Source organism: Oryctolagus cuniculus, chromosome 18 (assembly GCF_964237555.1).
Source record: "Oryctolagus cuniculus chromosome 18, mOryCun1.1, whole genome shotgun sequence".
NCBI lineage: Eukaryota > Metazoa > Chordata > Mammalia > Lagomorpha > Leporidae > Oryctolagus > Oryctolagus cuniculus.
In genome coordinates, this window is record NC_091449.1 from 9,700,498 (window position 1) to 9,726,442 (window position 25,945).

General features: G+C 42.9%; 1 protein-coding gene and 1 pseudogene across 1 annotated transcript; both read right to left on the reverse strand.

The window, feature by feature from the left end:
- Positions 1 to 803: 803 nt before the first annotated feature.
- On the reverse strand, positions 804 to 1,727 carry ORYCUNV1R1672 (vomeronasal 1 receptor oryCunV1R1672). The gene is given in 1 exon segment (NM_001167361.1): positions 804 to 1,727. A coding segment is annotated over 1 exon segment (924 nt).
- On the reverse strand, positions 20,855 to 22,151 carry ORYCUNV1R-PS1627 (vomeronasal 1 receptor oryCunV1R-ps1627 pseudogene; annotated as a pseudogene).

The window sequence follows — 25,945 nt, forward strand, 5'->3', positions numbered from 1 at the left end:
AGTTATTTATTTGACAGAGTTACAGAGACAGAGGAAGACATGGGGGGATGGAGGGGCCTCCCATGCGCTGGTTCACTCCCCAAATGACTGCAGCAGAGGAGCTGGCCAGATCCAAAGCCAGGAGCCAGGAGCTTCTTCTGGGTATCTCACGCAGTTACAGGAGCACAAGGACTTGGGCCATCTTCACTGCTTTCCCAGGCCATAGCAGAGAGCTGGGTTAGAAGTGGAGCAGCTGGGACTTGATCCAAAGCATCTTGGGATCCCAGCATCAGAGGCAGTGGTTTAACCCTATGTGCCACAATGCCAGTCCCTATGAACTTCACATATAACTATCCTTAGTTACTGTGTTTTGTCCCTTTGGTCACTGATGTATAACCCACCCCAGTATAGTGCCAAGAATATGTAAGGTCTTGAGTGGAGAAATGAATTTCTTCAAAGCAGCACAGGTTGATGGAAACACAACAGGAACTCCCAATGCAGTGCTAGATTTTGTACTACTTGCATTTCTGTAAGACGAAAGATCAGCAGATAGAATTAGTTAGAATAATATAGCCATTATATAAGCAAAGTACGCAGTGTAATGATTCAAACATGTAATCCTGTGCAGATCATGAATCTGGTGTTTGTGTGCCTTTATTCTCAGTAGACCTCACAGCATGGGGTATTTTCATTACAGCACAGCTCAGCTCAGAGCACCCACACCTCAAGTGCTGTGGGGCTGCCTGGCTGGTTTACACATCTAAGTCCTGTGAAGACTCCTCTGTTGTCAATGAAGTGTGCACACCACAGCAGTCACGGATGCCTTAAGCAAAGGGAACTCTCTGAATGGCAAGGAGTAAATTGGAGATCATTTTGTTATTTTTCATCAGCACATAAGGACAGAGGGCTGGGTAGCATGAAGCCACAATTCCAGTAATCTTCTCCAGTTCTGGACGTTTCTCAGTTCTATACAATAAATAGAAGGTAATGAAGTTGTTTGCACAATAAAAAAACACAAAGCACAAGACCAGGATGAGGATCCTGTGTGTGGCTCTGTTTTCTGGAGGTGTCTGGGAGGAGAGCCTGGGGCTGTGGATGTGCTGGGCATTCCTGAGGTGCCTGCAGAGGTGAGTCACCATGCAGAGGCTGGCACAGATCATGAGCACCACAAACAGGAGATCACGAAGCACCATGACACTCAAGAGTGCTGCTGAATAGTGGCGATTCAGTGGCTGAGTTTGACAGTACGCATGAGCATACCCAGAACCAACAGCAGTGACATTACCGCTGGCTTCAGTGGCTCGGATGCTGTGGATGTAGATCAGCAGGTTGATGATCCAAAAACACAGGAGACAGGGCAAAATCCACTTGGACAGTTTAGATTTAAGCCATGCAAACTTAGAATGACTGGGACTCATAGTGACAGCTTGAAATACACTCAGGAGTGAGGTGGTACAAATGGAGAGACCCCGGGTAACTCTGTATGTGTACAACACTGTTTTACAACCAACACTATCCAAGAAACGTCTTACTCCAAAGGATGATGCAATATCTGGCACCAGCCTGAATGTGATGGTCAAGATATTGACCAATGACAGGTGTAAGAAAATCACATCTATGGGCTTCTTCAGATGTGGCCGGATCAGGAAGGCATATGTATATAACACAAAGAGCAATGAGTTCCCAAAGACACCAATACAAATTTGAGATATGAGGAAAAATCCAAAAATCAAGTCACTTGGCAACATTATCTCACTGACCGATGTTTTTAGGTGCTTTAATTGGATAATCCAGGACTCTGATAAAACATAAAAGAATCACATTGTGAGATTAAAATCAAAGGCAGCTGTGGGAGAATATAATGATGGATAGTTCAGTAGGAGGGGAACATGTTTAAATGTTCATATCTTCTGTGTGTCAGGCCCAGATATGGGACATCCAGAGGCTGCATTCCAGGGACTGTCAGAACCTAAGAGTACAGAAACAGGAGCATGAACCAGGAGACCAGGAGAAACTGAAACACTAGCACCATTTACTTCGTGCACTTCCCAGGACGTATTCAGGACATATGAAAGACACCTAGATGTGGTTTCCTTTAATCGCATTGTTTTCTTTAGCTCATTGGCTGGCATTTTCTCTCTAAACCCATGTTTCCATTACCTGGCCTTTCTGAGAACATTATAGTCACATAACATAAAGAAGAGCTAGTACATACCAAGTCCTTTTTCCAGTTTTGGCCATTTCACAGTTCTCCCAAGATGATTAGCAATTACAGCCCACTTCTAACAAAGAGTTCACCAAGTGTGGTCTTTTTGCCTCTCCCATCCCCCTACCCTGCTACCCACACCTCTCCATGGGTGTAGTAGTATTATTCAGGAACAACCTTGATCACATCACTTGGGGCCGAGCAACTGGCATGGAGTAGGTAGAGTCCGAGGGTGCTGCAGCATCCCACAGTGTGCAGGACAACCCACACATCCAGGAATTTTCAAGACCCAAGTGGCGGCCGGCGCCGTGGCTCAATAGTCTGATCCTCTGCCTTGCGGCGCCAGCACACCGGGTTCTAGTCCCGGTCGGGGCGCCGGATTCTGTCCCGCTTGTCCCTCTTCCAGACCAGCTCTCTGCTGTGGCCAGGGAGTGCAGTGGAGGATGGCCCAAGTGCTTGGGCCCTGCACCCCATGGGAGACCAGGATAAGTACCTGGCTCCTGCCATTGGATCAGCGCGGTGCGCTGGCCACGGCAGCCATTGGAGGGTGAACCAATGGCAAAGGAAGACCTTTCTCTCTGTCTCTCTCTCTCACTGTCCACTTTACCTGCCAAAAAAAAAAAAAAAAGACCCAAGTGGCACTCTCACCATGGTTGATAAACCTGATAAACCCAGCCTAACAATGAGTCCATGCATATTCCTGACTACAGCACATCTAAAATCCACATTTGGTCTGAGAATTTGTTCTCAGCCTATTATGAAGCAGAATAGAAGGTAGACAAGTATTATCAGACTAGGAGTGATATGGCAGTGATTAAGGTTGATGTTCAAATTCAAACTGTTGATACCTCATCTCTATATACCGGATTTGGAGATAGTGTACTTCTTTCATCCAGTTATTTCCATCATCAAAACTGCAATCCCTTTTTGCTATGTAGATTTCTGGGGAATTCTGAGGTTGTCTCTTTTATGCTGCCCAACTCCATCTAAGTATTCTGAACCTGGAAACCTGTCTTCCCCACCTTCACCACAACTCCACTGGTATCCATCTCCCCTACAGCAATGACATTCTCAGGATCTAGCAAAAGCAAAAAGCACTCAAATTATGTCTCCAACATCATTCCTTCAATATCAGACATCATTCCTTCATTATCTCATTTGTCCCTCTAGCAATGTTATAACTGTTTTTATTAGCTGGCATTGTTTGAAGTTGTGATATCTGATATGACTGGCACCTGAGGATAATTCAATTTTTCACATGCACCTCACCTTTCATATGTGAGAAGCGATGTCAGATCTGTCCTCCAGCCCTGGGATGGTGTTGTCACCAGGAGGGACTGCTCCCCCTCTTCCTTTGAACCACAGCTCATTCTTCAGCTCCACCCTCCCATGTCTCTGAATCTCTTCCCTTAGCAAAACACAGTTTATCATTATTGTGTCATCCAGATGAATTCCCAAAATCCCCTTAGGGGTCTATGTGGTTCAGCTCTCTTTCTGCCCAGGCTGAACATCCCAGGCTCACATCTGAACAGGACCAGCCTCAGTGCTGCACAGCTCATGATTGGATGAATGGTATCAGTCCTCTGTCCATGACTAGTGGAGAAAAGCGAAACAGACTACAATGTGTACAGTACCACTGGAAAGCTTTCTCGACTCACACGTACTCCATCTGGCAGTCAATAAAATAAGACGGGAATAGAAATACACATGGACAAGTCATCTGCAATCATGAGAAAGACAACAAAAGATGGCAAGTTGTCTAGATGTACAGTCAGGGTGTTTGGATTGCCAAAATAACCAAGATACTATTGGGACAGGAAAAATGAGGAAGATAGAACAAAAACATTAGGGAGAAGGAGTAAGTATGGAAAAAAGAAAAGAAGGAAAAAGCTAAAGACACAGCAGGAAAAAATGGCACAAACATGAATCTATCCACACCATAAATTACCATAAGTAAGAACCAACTAGAAGGAATGCAGCTGGGCGGCAGAGGAAGAGGTCCCCACCTGTCTTCCACCAGCAATGATTTCTCAGCCACACACAGACAAAAAGTGTCTTTACAGAAGCTCTAAGGTCTAGCTAGGAGGCTGAGCACCTCAGGGGAGCCCCCAAGACCAAGAGAAGCATTCTGGAAAGGCAAGGCTCCAACCAGCTCTCAGGTTCCCTGACTGGGGTCCCCAGTGCAGACACAGACTCAGCCCCGTGGAGACTCAGTTGGGGTTTGTTTGTTGTTTAATGCTCGTGCTACTACTAAGACCATTCACCAAGGCAGCCAGGAGGAGTCACACCGCATTGTCCCTTCTGATACAGACACACTGGCCTCATTCTCAGCAGTGGCCCTGAATCAGTCATGCACCTTGGTCCCAGGCACTCTGAGCTGCAGTCAGGGAGCAGCCCTGGATGCCCAGGACACTGGAGGAAGTCACCAATGCCAGTGCTGCCGAGAGCAGACCTGAGGACCTCGGGGAAACCACAGATCCTGAAGCCCATTGGGTCTCGGCTCCAGCCTTTCCGGCTCACAGAAGGAACCAGCAGTAGGCTGTGTCTGTGTGCCCTGGGAGGCAGGCCTGCAGACCTCAGTTCGGCCTGTACACCATACAGAAAGCCTGTGACTCAGTTCTCTCGCCTGGGGTCCAGAATACACCCTGCCCATCCAGGACTCAGCAGGAGTCACACCCTTCCATGCCCATGGTAATAGGTCCATCAAATGCAGATTCAACTGCAGAGTTAAGTCAGACACGTTTCCCAGTGCTGGGCTTTACCAATATTATGGAAGCAGTGTGGTCCACCCAAGGACTCAGCAAGATCTAGGCTCACCTAAGTTACAGGGCTATGAACTGTGAATCTTACTGTAAACCAGTAGTAGTCATTTCAAATGTGTATCAAGGGGCTAGCGCTGTGGTGTGGTAGGTTAAGCATCCACCTGCAGGGCTGGCATCCCATATGGGCACTGGTTCATGTCTGCCTGCTCCACTTCTGACCAACCTCTCTCTAGGGCCTGGGAAAGCAGTGGAAGATGGCCCAAGTGTTTGGACCCCTGCACCCACATGGGAGACCTGGAAGAAGCTCCTGGCTCCTGGCTTTGGATCAGCACAGTTCCAGCCATTGTGGCTATTTGGGGAGTGAACTAGCAGATGGAAGACCTTTCTCTCTGTCTCTTCCTCTCTCTGTAACTCAACCTCTCAAAATAATAGATAAATCTTTAAAAAAAAAGAGAAAGAGAGAGATATCTATAAAGTCAAGGAAAAAGTATTGGTACCTTCAAATGCACCAACACAAAACTAAACATATCAGGGATAATCAGATAAATACAACACAACCGAAGAAAACTAAAAACACTTTAGTAACCAACTGTAAGTAGATAAATACTGTAAGTAAATAGAGATGGGTGATCTTGTTTACACCGAGCATACACAGTGGACAGAAAGCATGGTCTTCAAACACTGTTACTGGGAAGACTGCACAATTACACGCAAAAGAATATTTCACCCTTACAGAACCATATTCAATGTCAACCCAACATAGATTCAACACAAAGGGAAGATCTGACACTCTAAAGTTATAAGGAGGAAAAACTTCCTGACATTTACCTGAGGAATTATTTTTATGATATGAAAGACAGTCACTTAAATAAAAAGGGGAGGGGAGGCTGGCATTGTGGTGTACCCAGTGAAGCCAAGGCCTGCAAGGTCAGCAGCCCTTGGGGGCACCGGTTTGAGTCCCAGCTGATCCACTTCCAATCCAGCTCCCTGCTAACGTGCCTGTGGGAGGCAGCAGTGGAAGACAGTCCAAGTCCTTGGGCCCCTGTACCTATGTGGGAGGCTTCAATGAAGCTCCTCTCCAGACCAGCCCAGCTCCAGCTGTTGCAGCCATTTAGGGAGTGAACCAGTGGATGGAAGAACTGAAGAACTGAAGGACATTTTTCTAATGAAGATGTACAAGTGAATGATGTATGAAAAGATGCTCAACTTCATTGATCATCAGGGAAAAGCCAATTGAAACTTCTTAAGATAGCACATCACGGGGAGGAGGCAAGATGGTGGAATAGGAAGGGAGCACACTGATAGTCCAGGGAGAGACAGTTTAATAAAAGTGGAGATACTGCAGATTCAAGGAAGAGTAGGGGAGGAAACAGCAGAAGAAACTCTTCCGGAACGCGTGATTCACAGTGGACCTGCGGGGAGAGCGTGGGAGCCCACAGTTCGGGACACCAGCGGCAGACTCAACACACCAGCGCTGGAATGCAAGGTGAGCTGAACCTCAATAGCCCAAGACACCGGCAGGCAAGCGGAGAGAGGAGACTAGAGGGAACGACCCCCGGGGGGGAAAAGTTCACCAGGCTAACTGGAAGAGAGAGAGAGAGAGAGAAAAAAAAAGGTGACTGGTACGGACACGGGTTTCTCTCCACTCACCTCTCAAGGGCGAGCAAAACAAAGAGCAGGCGCCATCTTGGACATACGTCATAAGCAGAGCGACCTCAGGTCTGCACCGGCCCTGAGCCTAGCAGAAAAACCTGACTCTGGGCGGGGTGAATTAACAGGAGATTAGGACCTAGTAAATTTGTGGTGCTACTGAACTGAGACTGTGAAAAAAGAGACGGTGGGGGAGAGAACTCACGAATTCACGTAAGTACTCTCCAGAGACACTACAATTCTGTAACTTTGGCAACCCAGTGGGAGACTGAAGGAGAATCTAAGCCCACCCTGAGGGCAGAACAGATTCCCTGTGTGGTCCTTGGGAAAGAGCTTCCGATCTCTGGCTCCTGTGGGTATATCATTTGCCTGCTAACTACCTCCAACTTCGTTCAGCTGTGCGGAATTACTTCCCTTTTGAATCAAAGAGAGAGAGAGAGAGAGAGAGAGAGAGAGAGAGAGAGATCTACCACACCTAACCTGGGAGTGTCACCTTTGGCACACCAAACAGAGCTCTCAGGCCACACACATCTCAAGCCTCTAAGGCTCCATCAAAAACAGACATTCCACTTAATCTAGAGTCATAGTATAACAAGAAAAAGCACCACAATGAAGAAACCAAATATCTGCAATATGACAAATAACAAACGCAAAAACCGAGGTAATAAAAACAAGGAAGTCACTATGATGCCCCCAAATGAAAAAGACACCCCAATTCAAGATTATGAAGATGATGAGATAGAAGAAATTCAAGAAGCAGATCTCAAAAAATTGATAAGAACATTAAGAAGTACTCAAAAACAAATTCTTGAACTACAGAAATCCTTAATGGACAAGATAGAAAATCTCTCTCATGAAAATGAAATATTAAGGAGGAATCAAAATGAAGCGAAACAACTAGTACAACAGGAAACTGGGATAGTGACTGAAGTGAAGAATTCAATAGATCAAATGAAAAACACAATAGAGAGCCTTACAAACAGAATGGGTGAAGCAGAAGAGAGAATATCAGACTTCAAATACAGAGAACAGGAAAGGATACAGTCAGACTAAAGAAAAGAAGAGGAAATTAGAAATCTAAAACATATTGTCAGGAATCTGCAGGATACTATTAAAAAACCCAACATTCGGGTTCTAGGAGTTCCTGAAAGCATGGAGAGGGAGAAAGGATTAGAAGCCCTTTTTAGGGAGATATTAGCAAAAAATTTCCCAGGTTTGGAGAAGGAAAGAGAAATCCTAGTACAGGAATCTCACAGAACCCCTAATAAGCATGACCAAAAGAGATGCTCACCACGACACGTTGTAATTAAACTCTCCACAGTGAAACATAAAGAAAAGATTCTAAAATGTGCAAGAGAGAAATGTCAGATTACTCTCAGAGGATCTCCAATCAGACTCACAGCTGACTTCTCATCAGAAACCCTACAAGCTAGGAGGGAATGGCGAGATATAGCCCAGGTACTAAGAGAGAAAAACTGCCATCCCAGAATATTATATCCTGCAAAGCTATCATTTGTGAATCAAGGTGAAATAAAGACCTCTCATAGCAAACAGAAATTGAAAGAATTTGTCACCACTCGTCCAGCCCTGCAAAAGATGCTTAAAGATGTGTTACACACAGAAACACAGAAACACGGTCATCAATATGAAAGAAGGTAAAGGAATGAAACCTCACAGCAAAAGATCACAGGGAATTCAAAGCATATATTAGAACTTATCTTTGGCAAATGGCAGGGCAAAGTTACCACTTATCATTAGTCACATTGAACGTTAATGGCCTGAACTGTCCAGTTAAAAGACACAGATTGGCTGATTGGGTTAAGGAACAAAACCATCTATTTGCTGCTTACAAGAAACCCATCTTTCCAACAAAGATCCATACAGACTGAAAGTGAAAGGCTGGAAAAAGATATACCATGCCAACAGAAATGAAAAAAGAGCGGGCGTACCCATCTTAATATCGGACAACATAAACTTTACCACAAAAACTGTTAAGAGAGACAAAGAGGGGCACTACATAATGATTAAGGGATCAATACAACAAGAAGATATAACAATTATCAATGTATATGCACCTAACTACAGGGCACCAGTTTATCTAAAAGATTTGTTAAGGGACTTAAAGGGAGACTTAGACCCCAATACAATAGTACTGGGGGACTTCAATACTCCACTCTCAGAAATAGACAGATCAACAGGACAGAAGATCAACAAGGATATGGTAGATTTAAACGACACTATAGCCCAAAGGGATCTAACAGATATCTACAGAACTTTAAATCCTACAGCTAAAGATTTTACATTCTTCTCAGCAGTACATGGAACCTTCTCTAGGATTGACCACATATTAGGCCATAAAGCAAGTCTCAGCAAATTCAAAAGAATTAGAATCATACCATGCAGCTTCTCAGACCATAAAGGAATGAAGTTGGAAATTAGCAACTCAGGAATCCCTAGAGCATACGCAAACACATGGAGATTGAAAAACATGCTCCTGAATGAACAATGGGTCATAGAAGAAATTAAAAGAGAAATCAAAAACTTTCTGGAAGTAAATGAGGATAACAGCACAACATACCAAAACTTATGGGATGCAGCAAAAGCAGTGTTAAGAGGAAAGTTTATATCAATAGGTGCCTACATCAAGAAATTGGAAAGGCACCAAATAGATGAGCTTTCAATGGATCTCAAGGATCTAGAAAAACTGCAGCAAACCAGACCCAAATCTAGTAGGAGAAGAGAAATAATTAAAATCAGAGAAGAAATCAACAGGATTGAATCCAAAAAAACATTACAAAAAATCAGCCAAACGAGGAGCTGGTTTTTTGAAAAAATAAACAAAATTGACACCCATTGGCCCAACTAACTAAAAAAAGAAGAGAAAAGACCCAAATCAATAAAATCAGAGATGAAAAAGGAAACGTAACAACAGACACCACAGAAATAAAAAGAATCATCAGAAATTACTACAAGGACTTGTATGCCAGCAAACAGGGAAAACTATCAGAAATGGATAGATTCCTGGACACATGCAACCTACCTAAATTGAACCAGGAAGACAAAGAAAACCTAAACAGACCCATAACTGAGACAGAAAGTGAAACAGTAATAAAGGCCCTCCCAACAAAGAAAAGCTCAGGACCAGATGGATTCACTGCTGAATTCTACCAGACATTTAAAGAAGAACTAACTCCAATTCTTCTCAAACTATTCAGAACAATTGAAAAAGAGGGAATCCTCCCAAATTCTTTCTATGAAGCCAGCATCACCTTAATTCCTAAGCCGGAAAAAGATGCAGCATTGAAAGAGAATTACAGACCAATATTCCTGATGAACATAGACGCAAAAATCCTCAATAAAATTCTCGCCAATAGAATGCAACAACACATCAGAAAGATCATCCACCCAGACCAAGTGGGATTTATCCCTGGTATGCAGGGATGGTTTAATGTGTGCAAGACAATCAATGTGATACACCACATTAACAGACTGCAGAAGAAAAACCATATGATTATCTCAATAGATGCCGAGAAAGCATTTGATAAAATACAACACCCGTTCATGATGAAAACTCTAAGCAAACTGGGTTTGGAAGGAACATTCCTCAATACAATCAAAGCAATCTATGAAAAACCCACAGCCAACATCCTATTGAATGGGGAAAAGTTGGAAGCATTTCCACTGAGATCTGGTACCAGACAGGGATGACCACTCTCACCACTGCTATTCAATATAGTTCTCACAATTTTAGCCAGAGCTACTAGGCAAGAAAAAGAAATTAAAGGGATACAAATTAAGAAGGAAGAACTCAAACTATCCCTCTTTGCAGATGATATAATTCTTTATTTAGGGGACCCAAAGAACTCTACTAAGAGACTATTGGAACTCATAGAAGATTTTGGCAAAGTAGCAGGGTATAAAATCAATGCACAAAAATCAACAGCCTTTGTATACACAGACAATGCCATGGCTGAGGAAGAACTTCTAAGATCAATCCCATTCACAATAGCTACAAAAACAATCAAATACCTTGGAATAAACTTAACCAAGGATGTTAAAGATCTCTATGATGAAAATTACAAAACCTTAAAGAAAGAACTAGAAGAGGATACCAAGAAATGGAAAAATCTTCCATGCTCATGGATTGGAAGAATCAATATCATCAAAATGTCCATTCTCCCAAAAGCAATTTATAGATTCAATGCAATACCAATCAAGATACCGAAGACCTTCTTCTCAGATCTAGAAAAAATGATGCTGAAATTTATATGGAGACACAGGAGACCTCGAATAGCTAAAGCAATCTTGTACAACAAAAACGAAGCTGGAGGCATCACAATACCAGATTTCAGGACATACTACAGGGCAATTGTAATCAAAACAGCATGGTACTGGTACAGAAACAGATGGATAGACCAATGGAACAGAATTGAAACACCAGAAATCAATCCAAACATCTACAGCCAACTCATATTTGATCAAAGGTCCAAAACCAATCCCTGGAGTAAGGACAGTCTATTCAATAAATGGTGCTGGGAAAATTGGATTTCCACGTGCAGAAGCATGATTCAAGACCCCTACCTTTAACCTTACACAAAAATCCACTCAACATGGATTAAAGACTTAAATCTATGACCCAACACCATCAAATTATTAGAGAGCATTGGAAAAACCCTGCAAGATATAGGTACCGGCAATGACTTCTTGGAAAACACCCCATAAGCACAGGCAGTCAAAGCCAAAATTAACTATTGGGATTGCATCAAATTGAGAAGTTTCTGTACTGCAAATGAAACAGTCAGGAAAGTGAAGAGACAACCGACAGAATGGGAAAATATATTTGCAAACTATGCAACTGATAAAGGGTTGATCACCAGAATCTACAAAGAAATCAAGAAACTCCACAACATCAAAACAAACAACCCACTTAAGAGATGGGCCAAGGACCTCAACAGCCATTTTTCAAAAGAGGAAATCCAAATGGCCAACAGACACATGAAAAAATGTTCAAGATAACTAGCAATCAGGGAAATGCAAATCAAAACCACAATGAGGTTCCACCTCACCCCAGTTAGAATGGCTCACATACAGAAATCTACCAACAACAGATGCTGGCGAGGATGTGGGGAAAAAGGGACACTAACCCACTGTTGGTGGGAATGCAAACTGGTAAAGCCACTATGGAAGTCAGTCTGGAGATTCCTCAGAAACCTGAATATAACCCTACCATTCAACCCAGCCATCCCACTCCTTGGAATTTACCCAAAGGAAATTAAATTGGCAAACAAAAAAGCTGTCTGCACATTAATGTTTATTGCAGCTCAATTCACAATAGCTAAGACCTGGAACCAACCCAAATGCCCATCAACAGTAGACTGGATAAAGAAATTATGGGACATGTACTCTATAGAATACTATACAGCAGTCAAAAACAACAAAACCCAGTCATTTGCAACAAGATGGAGGAATTTGGAAAACATCATGCTGAGAGAACTAAGCCAGTCCCAAAGGGACAAATATCATATGTTCTCCCTGATCGGCGACAACTAACTGAGCACCAAAGGGGAAACTTGTTGAAGTGAAATGGACACTATGAGAAACAGTGACTTGATCAGCTCTTGTCCTGACGGTTGATGTACAATGTAATACTTTATCCATTTTAGTATTTTTTTTTTGTTTTAGTACCATTGGTTGGACTCTGTAATTAACACACAATTATTCTTAGGTGTTTAAATTTTAACTGAAAAGTGATCCCTGTTAGGAATTTGGAAAACATTATGTTCAGTGAAATAAGCCAATCCCAAAGGGACAAATACCACTTGTTCTCCTTGATAGGTGACAACTAACTGAGCACCAAAAAGGAAACCTGTTAAAGTGAAATGAACACTATGAGAAATGGTTACTTGATCAGCCCTCACCCTGACTGTTTATGAGCAGCTTAATATGTTATCCCTCTTAGTATTTTTGTTTGTTTGTTCTACTTAATACTTTTGATTGAATACTGTAATCAATACACAATTCTTCTTAAGTGCTGAAACTTAACTGAAAAGTGTTTGCTGTTAAATATAAGAGTGGGAATAAGAGAGGGAAGAGATGTGCAATTCGGGACATGCTCAAGCTGACTTACCTCAAACAGTAGAGTTAGAAACATACCAGGGGATTCGAATTCAATCCCATCGAGGTGGCATGTACCAATGCCATTTCACTAGTCCCAGTGACCAACTTCTGTTCACAATTGATCGTAATGATAGGACTAAGAACCAAAGGGATCACATAAACAAGAATAGTGTCTGCAAATACTAGCTGATAGAATCAAAAAGGGAGAGAATGATCCAACATGGGAAGTGAGATACACAGCAGACCCATAGAATGGCAAATGTCCTAATAGCATTCTGGCCTCATAATCAGCCCTTAAGGCATGCAGATCCGGCTGAAATGCCCATGAGAGTATTTTAGGCATGGAAAGCCAAGACACTCTGGGGGAAAAAAACCTAAATGAAAGATCTCCGTGAGTGAGATCCCAGTGGAAAGAATGGGTCATCAAAGAAGGAGGTACCTTTCTCTGAAGGGAGGAGAGAACTTCCACTTTGACCATGGCCTTGTCTAAAAATGATCAGAGTCAGTGAACTCAAGGGGCTTCCATAGCCTTGGCAGCTCATGACAAGAGCCTAGGGTGATTACTGATGCCATAAACAAGAGTGTTAATTTGTTAAGTCAACAACAGGAGTCACTGTGCACTTACTCCTCATGTAGGATCTTTGTCCTTAGTGTGCTGTACATTGAGATTTAATGCTATAACTAGTACTCAAACAGTATTTTTCACTTTATGTTTCTGTGTGGGAGCAAACTGTTGAAATCTTTACTTAATGTATGCTAAACTGATCTTCTGTAAATAAAGAGAATGAAAAATTAATCTTGATGTGAATGGAGGGGGAGAGGGAGTGGATAAGGGGAGGGTTGTGGGTTGGAGGCACTTTATGGGGGAGAAGCCATTGTAATCAATATTCTGTACTTTGGAAATTTATATTCATTAAATAAAAGTTAAAAAAAAAGATAGCACATCACACCATCAGGATGGCTAATATTACAAAGGTAAGAGATGACAAGAATTAGCCAGAGTGTAGAGAAATGGGAGCCCTCACACAGCATTGGTGGGAAGGAAGATAAACTGGTACAGACATTAAGGAAAACCATGTAGAAATCCCTTGAAACATTAAAAATAGAAATGCCATATGATCCAGGAACACCACTTCTAGGTGTGGATTCCACCACAATGAGCAGAGTGTCCCTCAGAGATATCCACACACCGTGTTCACTGCAGCATTCCTCATCATAGCCGAGATCTGCAAACAGCCTCAATCTAACTGTGGGTGAGTGGATAAAGAAAATGTGGTGTGATGCGATGGAACATTATTCAGTCTTTTGAAAGGAGATCTGGCAGCAACTTACTCCATATATTTATAAGTAGCAGGGAGACAGAAGTTTAAGGGTTCCTATCACAAAGAAATGGTAGATGTTTAGGGAGATGGAAGTGTTAAATACCCTGATTTGATCATGACATATTACTTAACTGTATGGAACTATCACACTGTATTCCATAAATACGTGCAATTACTGTATGTCAATGAAAAATAAAATGGAATGATTTGTTAAAAAGAGAGCCTGCCATTTATGACAACACAAATGAACCAAAAAGACATTAAGCTATGAGAAATTAGCCAACAGAGAAAGACAAATATTGTATGGCCTCACCTTTATGTGGAATCAGAAAAATGTTAACAGAAGCAGAGGAGGAAGGTGGTTCCCAGGAGCTGAGGGGTGGATAAGGAATTGGGATGATGTTAGTGAAAGGATACAATCTTTCAGTCACAGGATGAAGAATGTTTGGGAATATGATGTAAAGCACAGTGATGACTGCTAACAGCACTTTTGTGCACTCTTGGAGTTTGCTAACAAAGTAGGTGCTGAATGTTTTCACCACCAAAAAAAAGGTGATGGATGTGTTAATCTGCTTGATCGTGATAGTCATTTCACAATGCCTAAGGATACCAAAGCATCACATTGTACACGTTAAATATATATGTTTTCACTTTATTTATACTTCAATAAAACTGAACAATTTGTTAAAGAAAATGCAGTAAATAAAATAAACAAAAGGGAGAGACTAAAAAGCACACTATGCCAGGTGTGCACTAACAGACTTGTATTTTAAATACAAAACATGCACAGGTCAAAAGGAAGAGGATGGGAAAGATGTATCCCACAAATGGCAACAGAAAGAGAGCAGGAGTGACCACATGAAGACCAGGCAAACCAGACTTCCAGCCCCATATGTGTCCAAATAAAAATATATAAAAATGCAAAATTGTTTTCAATAGAAGATGCCCACTCTGTGTAAACTACCGAGAGAGAGAGCAGGTGCCCCTTCAGTCAGATCAGACAAGTCAAACTTAGGGAGGACAATAACTGGGTATATAAAAGGCCATGTCGGCATATTTAAGCTTTAAATGAGTACATACAAATAAACATAGAATCATTATCTATAATCTAAATACATATAAAATAACAGGAAGATGCAGGAACTCAAACATTGCAGTGAGAGATTCTAACCAAGATGTTTTAGTAATTATCAAAATCAGCCCAGCAGACAAAATGTCAGTTCAGATGCAAAAAATTTAAGCAAGTCAATTCACATCCTCCACCTAACTGCTAAGAACAGAACACAAAGAGCCTCTGCGTTATACCCATCTTTCCTTCTCAGACACAGCATGAACCACGGGGTAAATGCAGCCATACAGCAAGCAGGGACGTATCAGCGAACTTCCAGGGTCTAATTCAACAGGAAATTATCTTATGCAGTCATAATGAGTCATCAGTAAAGAGTAAGCAAACATAAAAATACCAATTACTCGTGTTCAAAACCAAAGTACTTTGTGGTAACCACTTACTGGAAAATATTCCATCATGAAAAATGCATGGGGCCGGTGCCATGGCTCACTTGGTTCATCCACTGCCTGTGGCACCGGCATCCCATATGGGCTCTGGGTTCTAGTCCTGGTTGCTCCTCTTCCAGTCCAGCTCTCTGCTGTGGCCAGGAGGACAGTGGAGGATGGCCCAAGTCCTTGGGCCCTGCAGCCACATGGGAGACCAGGAAGAAGCACCTGGCTCCTGGCTTCGGATCGGCACAATGTGCCAGCTGTAGCAGCTATTTGGGGGGTGAACCAATGGAAGGAAGTCCTTTCTCTCTGTCTCTCTCTCTCTGTCTCTCTCTCTCTCTCAATGTCTAACTCTGTCAAATAAATAAATAAATAAATAAATCTCACATCTTTCCTTCAAAACACATCAAAGAGAATGAAAAGACAAACAGCCAAGTAGAAAACTGGGCAAAGGGCCAAAGCAAGGAACCACAAGCTTCCTCTGGGTTCCCCACGTGGTTGTAGGGCCCCAGGCTGTTCTTCCCAGGCCCATTAGCAGGAAACTTTATTGGAAGTGGAGCAGTCAGGATCGAATGGATGCTGCAGGCTGCCACTTACCTGCTAAGCCACAGGCCAGCCAAGTCTTCCTACTTACTGCTTACTGAGTATTATGATTAATGGTGAAATGAGTCTGTGACTACAGAGTGGATTAAAACTGTTTCTGCAAAACCTAATGAAGTACAGGGAGGAAGGAATGGGTACTGGGTGGATGGAGCCAGGGAGTGTTGGAAGTGTGGTTGGAAGTATGGAATGCATAACATCTGTTCTCTTCATATTAATGACCAAGTTTTTAAAAGTTTAAAGAAATCCTTATATCCAGTAATGTTGTTCCGGCAAAACTTGTATTGTGTGCTGACATTAAAAGAGCAGCAGTTTGGTACGGATCCGATTTTTGCCTAGATTGCAATCTTTCACTGTTTTGTCATGAGACTCATGGAACTTCCTGGATGCATCTTCTGTGAAACACACTCAATGCTCATGAAGTTTAATGACTCCCATATTCACACAGTCACCCAGAGTTCTTTCAATTCACACGTGTGTGGTATATGACAGCCAGCTGCCATGGAAGGGTTGAGGTGATGCTCCCACTTGCTAAATACAAAACATCAAAAACAAAATTTGTTTCTAGTCCCGGTTGGGGCGCCGGATTCTGTCCCGGTTGCCCCTCTTCCAGGCCAGCTCTCTGCTATGGCCAGGGAGTGCAGTGGAGGATGGCCCAGGTGCTTGGGCCCTGCACCCCATGGGAGACCAGGAAAAGCACCTGGCTCCTGGCTCCTGCCATCGGATCAGCGCGGTGCGCCGGCTGCAGCGGCGGCCATTGGAGGGTGAACCAACGGCAAAAGGAAGACCTTTCTCTCTCTGTCTCTCTCTCTCACTGTCCACTCTGCCTATCAAAAAAAAAAAAAAAAAAAAAAAAAAAAAAAAAAAAAAAAAAAAAAATTTGTACCTAATAAAAACTGACAGGGGTGGGTGTGTGGCATGACAGTGAAGATGTCACTTGGCATGCAGACATCCTGCATCCAGGGTCTAAGTCCAAACCCCAGCTCTGGGGCTTCCCATTATGGATTCAGCCTGATGCACATGCTTTGAGGGAGCAGCTGATGACTCAAGTAAATGGGTTTCTGCCACCCACGTAGGAGACCTGGCCTGATTCCTGGATCCACCTTCACCCAGGTCCAGTAACTGGGTGCTGTGTGCATTTAGGGGGAGGGAACCAGCAGGTAGCAGTATTTGATGGTCTGTCTATCTGTGTGTCTTTCTGATCCTCAAAAAAGAAAAATTAAAACATAAAACAAACTGAAAAAAAAAAACAAGAGTTAAATAACCATTAAAGAAATCAATACTACTGTTAAAAATATCTCCAAAATTAATGATTTATTCTTCTACAAGTTATAAAACACTTAAAGACAGAATCACCTGAATATTGCAAAAATGCTTCCAGAACCAGAAACAGGAAACATTCAGTGAACCACGATAAAGGACTTGAAAAGCTTTCTTTGAAGGCCATCAATGACATCGGTAGAAAGGAGAATGGCCCTATCAGAGTTCTGTTCCTCACGAAGAGGAGATCAGAGCTCCCCCTGTTCCCCCCTGGAGGGCACAGCGACAAGATGGCAGCCAGCAGCCAGGGGAAGAGTGCTTCCATGGCCCGGCCTCATCCCAGACGCCAGCCCCACAAACCTGAGAAAATCAGTGTCTGCTCTCTCAGCCTCCAAGTCCACCAGCTTCTGTCAAAATGGCAGCCTGGTGAGAACCCGTGCATGTGCAGGGCACGCATGCAGGAAATTTCAGTGAGGTTACCCTCCCCCAGGGATTTCCTATGAATTAGCTCTGTGCTGAAAATATCTGTGAATTGGGGTTTTCACCAAGGGCAGAGGTGGTCTCAGCAAAGACCTAGACAAAAAGGCCTTCCACACTGCCTCGCCTGGGCGCCAGCAGCGGCAACACACGGGTCCATCATTGACGTCACTGCTCTGCGTCCTCTGGGTGGAGCCTCCTGAGAGGCTCAGGGGCGGGAGCATCAGCTGACCCGGAAGTGGCGATTTCACCTGAGCAGCCAGCAGCCTGAGCAGGACAGTCCTCCGCGCTCTCAGCAGACACTGGAGACACAGGACAGAGCCACAGCAACTGCATGATTTCCTCTGCGAATTTAGGGGCCACTCAGTAGCGACACCTGGGACCAATGGGCGTGAGCGGGAGATCTGATAGGCATGGTGGTGGGGTCGTTGGTCCAGAGTAGACACCACGGGGCACAGCCGGGGAGGGGTGAGGGCAGCTGTGCTGGTCTGGATCTGGGTGCTGGGGCCTGGGTGTGGCCACAGTGAGCATTCATGGAACAAGAGAAAATGCCAAGTACTATGCTGCTTTAAAAAATAATGTCTAGGTGCCAGTGCTGTGGTGCAGCAGGTTCACACCCTGGTCTGAAGTGCCGGCATCCCGTATGGCCGCTAGTTCAACACCTGGCTGCTCTACTTCCTATCCAGCTCTCTGCTATGGCCTGGAAAATCAGTAGAAAATTGCCCAAGTCCTTGGGCCCCTGCACCCACGTGGGAGGCCTGGAAGAAGCTCCTGGCTCCTGGCTTTCAATCAGCGTAGCTCCGGCTATTGCAGCCAACTGGGGAGTGAATCATTGGATGGAGGACCTCTCTCTCTCTCCCTCTCTCCCTCTTTCTCTGTAACTCCTTCCAATAAATAAATAAATCTTTAAAAAATAATAAAATAATAAAAAATGTCTAAAAGCTTAAAATAATAATAATAATAATAATGTCTAGAATGTTAGAAAATTTGTTGGGGGGGTCGGCGCTGTGGCACAGCTAGTAAGGCTGCTGTCTGTGAAGCCAGCAACTATATCCTTAACTGTTGGAATTTGTGCTGCTTTGTTTATGATCCAGCTCACTGCTAATGTACCTGGGAAAGCAGCTGACCAATGTCCTTGAGCCCCTGCACCCACATGGGATATCTGGATGAACCTTCTGGCTTCAGCCTGGCCCAGCCTTGACAATTGCACCACTAGGGAGTGAACCAATAGAGGGAAGATCATTCTCTGTCTCTGCCTCTGCCTCTCCTCTTTAGCTGACTTTCAAATAAATAAATAGATCTTAGAAAATATTTTGAAGGAGAGGATAGCCAATCATAAGACTTGAATTGAATTTGGAAATTCAAGGATAAAATTTAAAACTCCATTGATCAAGAAGATGAAACCATGATAGGAAGGAGGGCAGAGGAGGAGAAGGAGAGCTGTCCATGGGGCACACGTGCCTGCTCATGAGGAACAACACTAGGCAACTAGGGGAGGAAAGACAGCCATGAAGTAATGAAGCAGGGTCTAAGTTGAAGGTCTCTGAGGTGTATTTCCAGATGTCACCATGACTGACACATTAGGATAAAGAACAAATTTTTTTGAAAGGCAGAGTTAGAGAGAGACAGACAGCGAGAAAGGTCTTCCTTCCATTGGTTCACCCCCCCCCCAAATGGCTGCTACAGCCGGCGCACTGCACTGATCCGAAGCCAGGAGCCAAGTGCTTCCTCCTGGTCTCCATTGTGGGTGCAGGGCCCAAGCACCTGGGCCATCCTCCACTGCCTACCTGGGCCACAGCAGAGAGCTGGACGGGAAGAGGAGCAACGGGGACAAAATCCGGTGTCCCAACCAGGACTACAACCTGGGATACCAGTGCCACAGGTGGAGGATTAGCCTAGTGAGCCGTGGCGCTGGCCAGATAAAGAACAAATTTTAAAACCTCATGGAGAAAACTGAGTTTCTGCATGGGAAGAGCCTCCTTCTGGCATTAGATAATGTGTATGATCAACAGAAAACTGAAAAGAGGGGAATTGGGAGCTCCTGAAAGATTGGAGTCTTTGGACAGGCGAGGTGGAATTTCTTAGCCTTGGGAACAAAGATTCAGGCAAAGGTTCATGAGGGTGCTGTCCCTGGGGACTGGAACTGAACAATGAGGTAAGTAGGACAGAGAATTTAAGATGTGCAAGACGAAACTGAGAAAAAACTGAAGCTGGTTGAAAGATTTTGCAAAGTAAATATACTGCAAACCAATGCACCATGGAGCTATGAGAAAGAATCAGGCCCCTTGCTGATGAGTATTTAAATGTAGAGATACTTCTCCCTGATATCCCAATCGATTGGATCCAAATAATAAATACATCAGCATTAGAAGGGAGGGGGATCATTATGGATGGATTTACACAGATGCTGGGAGGTGCCCCTGCATTGTACTCAATATTCAGGATTGAATCTCCCACAGCTTCCCTTCCCCTTAATCACCTCTATTTTCACAGCACGTTTCACAGACACAACAATATTTCCTGCATCAAAGACATTCTTTAGTGTTCTCTTTACTTCATTTTACTTAGGACCACAGGGGCACATTCAACCTCTACGTGAGTTCCTGAAATATACAAAGTAGGTATTATATATTGAATAGATAAGGGAAGTCTTTATGAACAGCACAGTTTAACAGTAATAAAAGGTAGGTCCAAATATGATTTTGATTTTCTAGTAACTCCATTCAAAAGGAAAAAATCAAACAGATAAAATTAGCTTAATGATACACAATAAATTCATTTAACCCAAAATGTTACTTCACTGTGTAATCTATGTGAAGATTAATACATTTTGACTCACATTAACATTCCAAAACCTGAATGTTTTGAAATGGGCTGTATAGTTCCACTCAAACTAGCCCCATTTCCAGTGCCCCCAGGGCCCTGTGGCTTCTTCTCCTCATATAAATCTTGAAGGAGACTCCTCTGTTGAAGATGATGTCAGATCAGCCACTGAAAGCTCGTGGACAAAAGGTCATTCTCATATTTGAAAGGAAGGAAGTCAATTTGAGAATAATTTTTTTATGTTTCATCAGAAAAAAGGGGTAAAATATCGGGAAGCATGATGCTAAAATTCCACCAATACCCTCTAACCTTGTGTTTTTACAGATGCATAGAATCCGTAAAGGGTCAAACAGTTGTTTGACAAATAAAAGAACACAAAGCAAAATATCATCCAAAGGATTGTGTGGGTGGCTTTGTTTTCTGGAGACATCTTGGAAGAGAGGCTGAGGTTGTCTGTAGAGGATCCACACCATGTAGAGGCTGGACCAGATCATCAGTGCCAGGAACACTACTTCATGAGTCACCAGGATACTTATAAATGACCTTGATTCATGGTCTCTAAGGTTCCTGGATTGACAATATGCATTAACATATCCCGACTGACCACAGTGAAATTCAACTTGGCTCTTACTCTTTCAATGATGTGGATGAAGATCACCATGTTGATGACCCAAAAAAAGAGTAAAGATAGGAATATCCACTTGGAGAGTTTAGATTTCAGCCACGCCCATTTAGAATGACTGGGACTGACAGTGATGGCCTGAAATACACTTAGGAGACAGGTAGTACATATGGAAAGACCTCGAATAACTCTGTTTTGTTTTTTTTGTTTTGTTTTTTTTTTTTTTTTTTTGACAGGCAGAGTGGACAGTGAGAGAGAGAGACAGAGAGAAAGGTCTTCCTTTTGCCGTTGGTTCACCCTCCAATGGCCGCCGCGGCCGGCGCGCTGCGGCCGGCGCACCGCGCTGATCCGATGGCAGGAGCCAGGAGCCAGGTGCTTTTCCTGGTCTCCCATGGGGTGCAGGGCCCAAGCACCTGGGCCATCCTCCACTGCACTCCCGGGCCACAGCAGAGGGCTGGCCTGGAAGAGGGGCAACCGGGACAGAATCCGGCGCCCCGACCGGGACTAGAACCCGGTGTGCCGGCGCCGCTAGGCGGAGGATTAGCCTAGTGAGCCGCGGCGCCGGCCCGAATAACTCTGGATACGTACAGTAATGTTTGACAACCAAAGAAATCTTTGACTCCAAAAGATGACATGACCTCTAATATTGAAGGGATCATAATGGTTGACATATTGACCACTGTCAGGTGCATGAAAATCCAATCTATAGGTTTCTTCAGATGAGGTTCGATTATGAAGGTGTATGTATATATCATGAAGAGCAATGATTTTGCCATGACACCAATACAAATCTGACATATTAGGATAAAGCTATAAGTCACATCACTTGGTAACATTATCTCAATGATGTTGTTGATGTTACAGATATTTTAACTAGGTTAATTTGACATCCTCTGATAAATACAAAGATTATATTCTGAAATTATAAAAAATGGAGTCTGTTGAAGAATATGATGATTAACAGCTCTGAGAGACAAGTGGACAAATGTTCAAATCTTCTATATTTCAGATCCAATTGTGGTTCTTCCAGGGACTGGACTTCAGGCATCCTTTGAATTTCAGAGTATAGTTATACATGATATGGAGACAGTGGACATCAAATGCTCACATTCTACTTACTTGTCTACTGCATGAGGACATGTTGGTGTCTATGAATGAAAAATTTGTTTGAGATGCTTTCTTCAGAGAACAAGAATACTTGTTATCGCTAAACCTAAGTGCATAGTCTCAACTTTCTGAAGAATATTCTACTCCTAATGTGTGAAGAGTAGTGTGTTTGCACTCCTTTCTTAGAATTTATACTGCAATGTATAGATTCAATGCGAAACCAATCAAAATACCAAAGGCAATCTTCTCATATCTGGAAAAAATGATGCTGAAATTCATATGGAAAAAAAGAAATTCATATGGGGGCACAGGAGACCTCGAATAACTAAAGCAATCTTGTACAACAAAAACAAAGCTGGAGGCATCACAATACCAGATTTCAGGACATACTACAGGGCAGTTGCTATCAAAACAGCATGGTACTGGTACAGAAACAGATGGATAGACCAATGGAACAGAATAGAAACACCAGAAATCAATCCAAACATCTACAGCCAACCCATATTTGATCAAGGATCTAAAACCAATCCCTGGAGTAAGGACAGTCTATTCAATAAATGGTGCTGGGAAAACTGGATTTCCACGTGCAGAAGCATGATTCAAGACCCCTACCTTTAACCTTACACAAAAATCCACTCAACATGGATTAAAGACTTAAATCTATGACCCAACACCATCAAATTATTAGAGAACATTGGAGAAACCCTGCAACATATAGGTACTGGCAAAAGATTTCTTGGAAAAGACCCCATAAGCACAGGCAGTCAAAGCCAAAATTAACATTTGGGATTGTATCAAATTGAGAAGTTTCTGTACTGCAAAAGAAACAGTCAGGAGAGTGAAAAGGCAACTGACAGAATGGGAAAAAATATTTGCAAACTATGCAACAGATAAAGGGTTAATAACCAGAATCTACAAAGAGATCAAGAAACTCCACAAAAACAAAACAAAAAACGCACTTAAGAGATGGGCCAAGGACCTCAATAGACATTTTTCAAAAGAGGAAATCCAAATGGCCAACAGGCACATGAAAAAATGTTCAAGATAACTAGCAATCAGGGAAATGCAAATCAAAACCACAATGAAGTTTCCCCTCACCCCGGTGAGAATGGCTCACGTTCAGAAATCTACCAACAATAGATTCTGGAGAGGATGTGGGGAAAAAGGGACACTAATCCATTGTTGGTGGGAATGCAAACTGGTTAAGCCACTATGGAAGTCAGTCTGGAGATTCCTCAGAAATTTGAATACAACCCTACCATTCAACCCAGCCATCCCACTCCTTGGAATTTACCCAAAGGAAATTAAAATGGCAAACAAAAAAGCTGTCTGCACCTTAATGTTTATTGCAGCTCAATTCACAATAGCTAAGACCTGTAATCAACCTAAATGCCCATCAACAGTAGACTGGATAAAGAAATTATGGGTCATGTACTCTATAGAATACTATACAGCAGTAAAAGACAATGAAATCCGGTCATTTGCAACAAAATGGAGGAATCTGGAAAGCATCATGCTGAGTGAATTAAGCCAGTCCCAAAGGGACAAATACCATATGTTCTCCTTGATCGGTGACAACTGACTGAACACCAAAAAGGAAACCTGTTGAAGTGAAAGGGACACTATGAGAAACAGTGACTTGATCAGCCCTTGTCCTGATTGTTGATGTACAATTTAATGCTTTAACCCTTTTAGTATTTTTTTGTTCTAGTTAATACTATTGGTTGAACTCTGTAATTAACACACAATTATTCTTAGGTGTTTAAATTTAACTGAAAAGTGATCCCTGTTAAATATAAGAATGGGAATAAGAGAGGGAGAAGATGTACAATTTGGGACATGTTTAATCAGACTTGCCCCAAATGGTGGAGTTAGAAATGTGCCAGGGGATTCCAATACAATCCCATCAAGGTGGCATGTACCAATGCCATCTCACTAGTCCAAGTGATCAATTTCAGTTCACAATTGATCGTACTGATAGGTCTAAGTGTCAAAGGGATCACACAAACAAGACTAGTGTCTGCTAATACTAACTGATAGAATAAAAAAGGCAGAGAATGATCCAACATGGGAAGCAGGATACACAGCAGACTCATAGAATGGCAGATGTCCTAAACAGCACTCTGGCCTCAGAATCAGCCCTTAAGGCATTCGGATCTGGCTGAAGAGCCCATGAGAGTATTTTAGGCATGGAAAGCCAAGACACTCTGGAAAAAAATAAAAGAGGGCCTAAATGAAAGACCTCTACGAGTGAGATCCTAGTAGAAAAAATGAGCCATCAAAGGCCATCACCTTTCTCTGAAGGGAGGAGTGAACTTCCACTTTGACTATGACCTTGTCTAAATAAGATTGAAGTCGGTGAACTCAAAAGGCTTCCATAGCCTTGGTAACTCATGACTGGAGCCTAGGGAGATTACTGATGCCATAAACATGAGTGTCAATTTGTTAACTCAACAACATGAGTCACTGTGCACTTACTCCCTATGTAGGGTCTCCATCCTTAATGTGTTGTACAATGTGAATTAACGATATAACTAGTACTCAAACAGTATTTTACACTTTATGTTCTGTGTAGGTTCAAACTGTTGAAATCTTTACTTAATATATACTAAATTGATATTCTGTATATGAAGATATTTGAAAATGAATCTTGATGTGAATGGAATGGGAGAGGGAGCGGGAGTTGGGAGGGTAGCAGGTGGGAGGGAAGTTATGGAGGTGGGGGGAAGACACTGTAATCCATAAGCTGTATTTTGGAAATTTATATTTACTAAATAAAAGTTTTTAAAAAAAAGAATTTACACTGCAGACACAATTCTCTCAAACAAGGAAGATTTTTAAGATTTTATTTCAGACTAGATTTAAATACTCAGTATTATGCCAATCAAAAATAAAATTAATTGGGGCCGGCTCTGTGGCATAGCAGGTAAAGCCGCTACCTGCAGTATCAGCATCCCATATGGGGGCCGGTTGGAGTCCCGGCTATTCGACTTCCTATCCAGCTCTCTGCTATGGCCTGGGAAAGCAGTGGAAGATGGCCCAAGTCCTTGGGCCCCTTCACCCACATGGGAGACCTGGAGGAAGCTCCTGGCTCCTGGCTTCAGATCAGCACAGCTCCAGGTGTTGCATCATCTGGGGAGTGAACCAACAGATAGAGGATCTCTCTCTCCATCTGCCTCTCCCTCTGCCTCTCCCTCTGCCTCTCCCTCTCCCTCTCCATCTCCCTCTCCATCTCCCTCTCTCCCTTCCTACCTACCTACCTCTACCTCTCTCTAACTCTGCCTTTCAAATATTTAAATAAGTCTTTAAAAAAAAAGAAAATGTGGCACCTACTCTGATACTTCTGCAGGTTACCCTGTATAGACCAACCTTGATCAATGATCTCTCTCTCTCTCTTTCTTTCTCTATACCTATCTCTGCCTCTCTCTAATTCTGTCTTTAAATATATAAATAAACCTTGGGGGCTGGCACTGTGGTGCAGCAGTTAAAGCCCTGGCCCTGCCATATGGGCACAAGTTCAATA